Source organism: Glossina fuscipes, unplaced genomic scaffold (genome assembly GCF_014805625.2).
Source record: "Glossina fuscipes isolate IAEA_lab_2018 unplaced genomic scaffold, Yale_Gfus_2 3, whole genome shotgun sequence".
NCBI classification, from domain to species: domain Eukaryota; kingdom Metazoa; phylum Arthropoda; class Insecta; order Diptera; family Glossinidae; genus Glossina; species Glossina fuscipes.
Genome location: NW_023998417.1, coordinates 12544745 through 12553254, shown reverse-complemented (window position 1 = coordinate 12553254; position 8510 = coordinate 12544745). Strand labels below are relative to the sequence as shown.

The window sequence follows — 8510 nt, the reverse complement described above, 5'->3', positions numbered from 1 at the left end:
TACATTTTTACATTACTCTCAAATTGTTCCACATATACCAACATGCATTATGTATGTATTTATATGTTCAGCTGGTTCTACCATTCTGTTGCTACGATTCGCTACATACAAGCTCACTAACTGACTGACTTGTTAGCAACAAAAATTACCAACACTAGATTAAAAATCTTATTGAGCGTTAGATTATTGACTACTACCGTCTTGACCAAGGTTTAGTTGTACGTACGTCAGCTATAAAAGTGTAAGCTGTGTCACTGCGGAAGGCAGTTTATTCAAATAGTCTGTTGCTGTCGGTCTCGATCTCGTATCATATTATATCCGTCAGCTTTACAAATCACGGACACAAACAAAACGTAAAGGCTTTCCGGATTAAGCAGTTTACCTATATTTGCGTTACGTCTAAAGGATTAATAAAAATTCAAACAAAGCAAAAATATAAATTACAATAACAAAATGTTCCAATTTGTGAGTGAATTTTTTTTTATAAAGAGAACTGCTAAACATCTATTAATAAGTTTTAAAAACTTTTGAAGAAGATAAGATGAAGAAAATAATTCAAATAAAATTTAAAAATATTTTTGAAAAGATTTATATACTAACATATGAATTCAAATAAATTCAACTTATCGTCACCATATTTTGCACTAATCATCAATGAACACAGAACTCTTATATCCTTTTCTTTACCTAACCGAAACAAGGTGTAACCTAATCACAAAATCTATACAATCTGTTTGTATTGAAAGCGAGATAACTTCATTACGAAAAAAAAAAAAAATCGTTATTAATATTTGCATACGTGGATCAAATTTCGCTTTAATCAGGATCATTATGAGAAGAGAGTAACGGATTTAATTGCACACGTAAAGGGAAAAAATGCGGATATCTGATTGTGAAGACTTTTGTGACAAGCACTTTTAGGCATTTAAGAGAAAAGCGCGTTATATGATCAAGAAAGTATAACTAAATGCGATTTTAAATGAATGGACTGGGGGACTGTAACCAAAAAATATATGAATCGCACGTTAATATGGTTCATTCGTGCATTTATCGTTAAAACAAATTTGACGATTGAATATCAGGCTACCACTCTCTGCATACGTAGTTTGAATTCCTTGCATTTACAGCTTCAAAAAGCGTTTACAAATAAGGTCCTTGGAGTGTGGATTGTTCTTTTAAAAGCAAATTACTAATGAAAACACTTTCAGTATCTTAACAAGTCTGAAGGAGTTTATTCTATTCAACTAAGATCATAAGAAGAAACTAAAATTACGATTTTTAATAATAAGAAAAAAAAACACTGTCTGCTTATCCTTATAAGAGGAAGAACTGGCTTTAAAGAAGTGAATTGAACAAACTGCCATTTATTCCTTTAGCTTCACATGTGACAACTGCAAAAAGGATGAATATCTTTAATTGAGATCTAAGCAGATTTAGACACACTCATATCTCTATTCCTTCGTCTCCCTCTCACTTCGCACATTCACACGACTATTACTGCCTTGATTGCAAAGCTATGATCAGTTTTGAATTTTTTTTTTTTAAATTCTATGCAAATTTTGCAAAGATCCAAAAAAAAACTGTTCGATGTTATTATGCCTTACTCAGCCTTATTTCTTACAGATCATTTTAGCCACATTCCTAGCGCTAGCTGCAGGTCAAAATTATCATCGCGATCCCAAAACAGCAGCCATTATCAGCGAGCAACGTTACTTATCCGGTGATGGTAAATTTGGTGCTGCTTATACACAGGAAGACGGTATCAATTTCAAAGAAGAAACTGATGCTGATGGCACACGTCATGGTAGCTACAGTTATGTAGATCCGACCGGTCAAAGAAGAACTATATCGTATACCGCCGGGAAACATGGGTAAGAGAACCTACAAAAAAATCGATTATAATTGACATTGCGCAGGAGGAAGAGAATTCATTCAATTCGTTCATTCACTAACTTTAAAAGTACGGTTTCTTTGTTATGAGGCTCAATATTTTTTGGGCTATTAACCAAAGTTTAAACAAAAAACAAATAATTAACAAGTCGATCAACTCTCAAGGCCTTAAAAACAATCACTTGACAATTTTAGTATAGTTTCTAATACTTTTGTGGCTTTATCATGTGCTACATTTTTCCAAACGTGGTGGTGTGGTTACAATGAAAGCGCACCAAGCAGCCAAGACATTTTAGTTACATTACTGTAGCTTTAAAACAAACTAGTTTAAAGTACCCGTTTACTTTTGCTTTGATACAAGCTTGACCAACATGAGATAAAATAAGCATTACCTCAACATTCATTCAATTTCCTTCTTTTTTTTTTGTTTTTGCTTTTCGTCAATTTCAGTTTCCAACCTCAGGGAGATCACTTGCCAGTGCCTCCGCCTGCACCACCACAACCAATCCCCACTCCGGGATATGCCCCACAACCACAATATCAACCTCAGTACCAACAACAACCGGCTGGACCTGCTTTCCGCAGCAATGATTATGATGACGGGTCATACGATCAGCGTTACAACGATCCCGGTTTTGGTCAAGGGCAATCATATAGTCAACCTCAATATCGTCCACAACCTGCACCGCAGCCAGCCTATAATCCAGCCCCTGCCTACAATCCTCCAGCTCCTGCCTATAATCCTCCAGCACCCGCCTACAACCCACCCGCACCCCAATATCAACAACAACCCCAATACTATCCCACAACAACACCAAATCCCCATCGTTTCTCACCACCCGGTAAACTCTCCCTAAATCGCACACCAGACGGTTTCACCTACAGTTTTAACAAAGCTTAAGGGATGACCAAAGCATAAGAAATAGTAGAGACATTGATTTCTTTTCGATCCAGAGAGTGATAGATTGAGTTTTTTTATATTTAATGATATTTGTGAGAAAAAAAGAATATACAACTAAAGCTGACTTTTGCTCTCTCCTTCTCTCCTTCTCTCTCTCTCTCTCTCTCTTTCTCTCTTCTTCCCTCTTTTAAGATTCTTTCATAACATTCTCCATTTTGCTCTTTCATTCGTAATCTTATCCAGCCAACAACACTGCCTCTCTCACCCACAGAACCTATTTTCACATATTAGCTAAGGGATCGCGATCTATTCTACTATTTTCCGCTCCTCGCTCTCTTTCTTTCTCACTTTCTCTCTGTAATTCTCACATATTTTGCCTTCTTTTCTTCTTCTATTACTTAACGAAATGTTGTCTAGTATCATTTTTATTCTCTTCAATACGCATTCTTGTGATATCAAAAAAAATTGTTGCAACAGTTTTAATTTTTTGTCATTAAAAAATATTTTATAATTTTGTGTTAATAATATTTAATATATAGAAAAGAAGATTCCTAAAAAAAAAAAAAATAATTATCTAAAAAAAGTGGACTTTTCGTATTACTCAGATAAGAACGTAAGTGTGTGCTTTATAAGAAAATAAGTAATAAACGTTGCGAATATCTGATAATGAAAGGAATAGAGAGACGTGTTTTTTATTGAAGAAGTTTTTCAAGAAGACTTTCAAAATGCGTTCAATGCATTCCCCTTTAAAAATACTTGAAGTTTGCGATGGCGCGCATCCACATCGATTGGTATTAAAGAGTATTGAAGTGATAAGAACTTGTGCACATTTTCCCTGGCGGGCAAGGATCATTTACTACTAACCTCAAAAATCGTCAGAGCAAACAGAAGACGAGCTTGCGTTAATAAATAATATTACTATCCATAGGTGGTTGTCTGTGAGCTTTGGACGATAGCACACAATTGATCAATTGATAATCAAAAACTGATCAATTGTTTCTCCAAGTTTTTGTAGACTTGAGGATCAATTTAATTGACCTTTTATAAATAACTAATTCATTTGTAGAACACAGACTGTGAGTCAAAGATCCACTAAAGTATGCAGTCTTGAGAGAATGAGTCAATTCAATCACGTCCATCGGTCTATTTTTATGAAAATCGGAGGTACATATCCACTACAGCAGAAAGCTAAGACTTAACACATTCTCCCAGATCAGATAAAAAATGCTCTTACCGTCACTCAAACATAAACATCAACTAACATAGAGAACGAAACGCACAAGTGCTTAAGTACGCCTTTTACAATGCGGCAAGCAACCCAACTAACGGCTCATAGGTGATATCTATACGGAATTTGGATAAACTCATTATTACGAGCGTCCAAAACTGCAAAGAAAAAATTAGCCTGATCCCTGTGATGGCTCAACCAGATCCAATCAATAGAAAATTGCCAGGCAAAACAGGCGACCAAAATCCACCCATAATTGAATATAATTTCGTTACTTACTTCTTGTAAATCTCTCTCGGCAAGAATTTGAAGTGTATCTTCATCTGAAAGGCCAGTAGGTATACGAAGGTCGGCTGAAAAGTTTTTAACCTAAAAAAGAGTTTCCATCCTTTCGCTTTTAGTTCATCTTGTTTCTTCTTTGTAGCCTTATTTCTTCTAGCTATCCAGCGTCCAAATAATACTCGGAAGCTTTCTCCGCAAAATAGTTATCAATGCTGACGTTCCGATTGGATGAAAATCTTTTTACTTCGAGTGCAACGTTTATCACGTAAAAGTAATTTTCCAGTCATATATGCTTTAGGTATGCTGTAGGTAGGAGGCATGGGTGTTTCCCACATGGGATGATACGAACGCTTTATCCGATATGCTGTCGCTGTCGCTCAAGTAGATAAGATCGATTATTCCTAAAAAGCACGACCAATTCCATTGAACACTGCCTTCCGAAATGTAAATAGTGAATATATCTACCCTATACACATACATACTGAATGTATATGAATATATATAGAGTAGAATTGATAGGCCTTTGAATGCCTATTACAAAAATATATTCATTCGCATCCAGTTAACAAATCAAATGTTATTACATCTATTTTTTATGCTCATGTTTATCGATCTACATATACTTACGTACGTAGATACGGACACGCTATAGAGTGTGATAGAGACGTAAATTGAAAAATGCAAAAACATGCATTCCATCAAAGTGGAAAGTTATCAAATCATGTATTGTGCCAATTAATGTATAAATAAAACAATGCACGCGCTAAGAAACTGAAGCAAGAAAAAATTATCGTAAAGTTGTAGAAACAAGTTTTCATAACGTGGATGTGTGAGCACATGTGCTTAGTTGCTTAGCATGCAAGTATATTGCAAATAGAATTTTTAAAGCTTTTAACGGAAATATTAACATATATAATATGCATGTAGATGCATTTCCATATATATGCATAGGCAAAAAAAAAAAGTATGATTGTATGCACTGGGAGTGTACGATTACGTTCTCTGTTTTTGCGACATACACACCCGCATATTGGCCGTATAAAAGTGTAAGCCCAATAAAACAAAAGGTGAGAACATTCTTCTGCGGTAGCTCTTATACAACAAAATTGAAACTTTTTTCATTAACTTATGTACACACTACAGACACATATATAAAACCATAGTAATTTTAATTGAAAGCAATGAATTAATTATTCAATTGTTTCAAATTTTACAGTTAGTGACTAGAGAGAAAATTATTAATATGTTAAAATTAATAAAATAGCGAAACTTAGCGCCCTCCTAGACACACTTCAAAGAGAGTGATTGCTCTAACATCTAACATCGTAGGCCGAAAAAATAAAACTCATACGCATTTTTGATCGATGTGGAGTCCTACATCAATTTATTAATGTCCGAATGCCCTTCAGCCTAACCCGACTTGTGCCCGTCGGTCTGTCCTTATAGTTGTCTATTTGACCCTCTGTCCACGATAGTACGATAGTACATACACGGATACGCCCTATGACAAGAAATCTCACCAGCACGCTCTCAATACCGAAAGCTAAAAGGACATCATTTACCATCCGCCAATCTCTCTGCTCAAACCATACCTCATAATAGAAATGCATCGTTCCTTCCTTATATCTATAAACTTATTCCGCTAAACCGTTTTCGTTACAGCATTAATAAAGAACGAAAATTATTAACTCATATATTTCACATTTTACGAGTTTTATCCGGACGACTAACTCGTTCGCATATTCTCACATTTATTATGACGACCGCTCATATGTGTTCGTATATTTAATGTCAAGCTTTCTATGATCAGTTCGAAGTAATGAAATTAACGTTTTTCAAGGTCATTTTTTTTTTTTTATAATTGAAGTTTATTAGCTTACGCTTGGAATGTTTTGTGTTACGACAAGTACCTTAGTTAGATTTAACCGGTAGGAAGAACAACGCCATTTCTACATCAAGTTATTTACGATTTTGTGATTTAATTATATGTTTACTTTCATGTCAAGACAATAAAAGTTGCAACAAAACCAAAACAGTCATAATCGTTCAACAGCCTATGGCGTGGGAACAGAACAAAGATTAAGGCCGCTGAGCACGCACGCTCTTGACTAAATGGAGCGTAAAATTTCTATTGTGGATGCTTTACAGTAAATAGGATCATCATTCTTTCATTGAAAAATGCTTGCAATTATTAAAGATGCAAGTTTCAGCTGACATAAATCACGTAACGCATAGAAGGATAAATCCAACTGTCTCTTAAACTTAGGCAACTGTTTCTAAACACTACTTTTTGTGTATTACACTGATAGGTTCAAGGTTATCCAAGCAAGTCTTCTTCCTCCATATGCCTTTTTTTCTAGGGATAGCTTAAGAATCTCCTCCAAAACAAGAAACCTCTTGCTCTTGGAAGCTAGAAATCTTCATGGACAAATTATGCAGGCGATAAGAATGTTATCTCCAATGAAAGTTTTAAAACTCTTAACGTGACTTCAATTGGCGCACAAACGTATATGATTGAATCATCACAATGAACTTTAAGTGTGGGTGTGTGAATAGTATTTTGCGTAATAGTCCCACACACATATATTAAAAAAGAATTGAAGAGAGAATGTCATAATGAAAAATTTTAAAATATGAATTCATAAAATTTACTCCAACTCCATTGCTATTCACTTTGTTCAAAAATATATGTGTTCATTACAACATTAATTAATGGTTTCGATTTTCTATAGATTTCTAACTATTGACTACTGCAGCCCTTTTTTTTATTATTATTATTGTTTTATTCAATTCTTCAGAATAATGAGGCATAACCAACATCAACTAATAATGGGAATTAGGCAATATGGTGATAATAAATATATATGTATGTTTGTTATGTGCCTGCGAGGGTCGAAAGATACAAAACTTCAATATGTAGGAGGAGGTTTTCTTACATAAAGTGACCAAACAATTTCTTTTTTAACTTATGTAGCTCGTTGTCCCCAAATGCACTTTCGAATCGCCCTATGTACGTTAAAGTCGAGAAAACGAGATAAGGGAACAAGTACTCGGTTTCTATTGCGCATCTTACTGCCCATGCAGCTTCTGGTGCTCACGTTGTAAATGAAGCGCGAATGTATCGCAGGACGGTTGCTGACGGTTCAAGTTGAAGCGGTTGTCGTTATATGCAAATTGTAGGGCATATTAGTAACACGTTAAGGAAATAAATAGCTTCGGAGCTCTTTAGTGTACTATACGTAGTAAATACATAGTAAATAAACCGAGCAAATCAGACTACATAAGCTATATATAGTGTTCATTATTTTCCATGGAAGCAGAAAACATTTTCTACTAACATTTGCAAAAAGTATGCGCAATGCTACGAAATAATGCAACAATGGCGTAAATTATTTCTATTAAATTTTAAATATATTCAAATTTTATGTAGCATAACTTGGGGGGTAAAGTATTACGTAGCAGTTTGAACCCAAAGATACTCTTCATACAGCGCTGTGCAAACTGTAATATTTCCACCAACGGCAAGAATAACTGTAGTTAAACATTTGTATTTAAACTGTAAAGATGCATATTTTTATCAGGACAATCTTTCAAGATGCAAATCACACATATTTCATATTTTATAGACATTATAGCAGCGCATTTTTCTATGATAGTTGCAATTCCCAGAAAAAAATTGTTGCCCAAAATTCAAACAAAACATAGGATTTTATATAAAAAACACATTTAATGTACATGTGGGCCATAATCTATTGAAAATACATCTGCAGTTGGAAATGCTTTTCTAAACTTTACAATTTTTGTAACAAAAAAAAACAAAAAAAAAAAAATTTGGTTTCAAGATTTTCACAACAGCAGCATAAGTATAAAAAAAACTCTTTTTCTCTCTCTCGCTTACAATAAATAATCTTAATAATTAATTTAGAAACTATATTAAATTGGAAGCAATGTTCTCAATTCTTATGTCTTATTCCTCTATAGTGCCCATAAGACAATTGAAAGTAAGATTTAATTGCTCCTTACCTAAGAGTTATAAAACCACTTTCAACAGTTTTTACAGTCAATGATTTTTTGATGACAGCGCCGAAACAAACATCCGACACGAAAAGTCAAAAGAACATTTAATGTTTGTACAAGTTAAGCCTTAAAAGAAGTTAAGCCTAAAAAGTTTTTGTCACGTCCCACGTGATGTAAGGTTCTCGTCTGGAA

General features: G+C 34.4%; 1 protein-coding gene across 1 annotated transcript; it reads left to right on the top strand.

Annotated features, from left to right (window-relative positions):
• Nucleotides 1–241: 241 nt before the first annotated feature.
• On the top strand, nucleotides 242–3050 carry LOC119635202 (pupal cuticle protein Edg-78E). The gene is made up of 3 exons (XM_038029894.1): nucleotides 242–465; nucleotides 1624–1871; nucleotides 2341–3050. Exons 1-3 carry the CDS (start codon nucleotides 454–456, stop codon nucleotides 2789–2791), a joined length of 711 nt encoding a protein of 236 aa, XP_037885822.1. The 5' UTR covers nucleotides 242–453; the 3' UTR covers nucleotides 2792–3050.
• Nucleotides 3051–8510: the final 5460 nt, after the last annotated feature.

Coding starts and splice junctions, on each gene's coding strand:
- LOC119635202 (XM_038029894.1), top strand. Junction 1,872..2,340: donor TATACCGCCGGGAAACATGG/GTAAGAGAACCT, acceptor CGTCAATTTCAG/TTTCCAACCTCAGGGAGATC.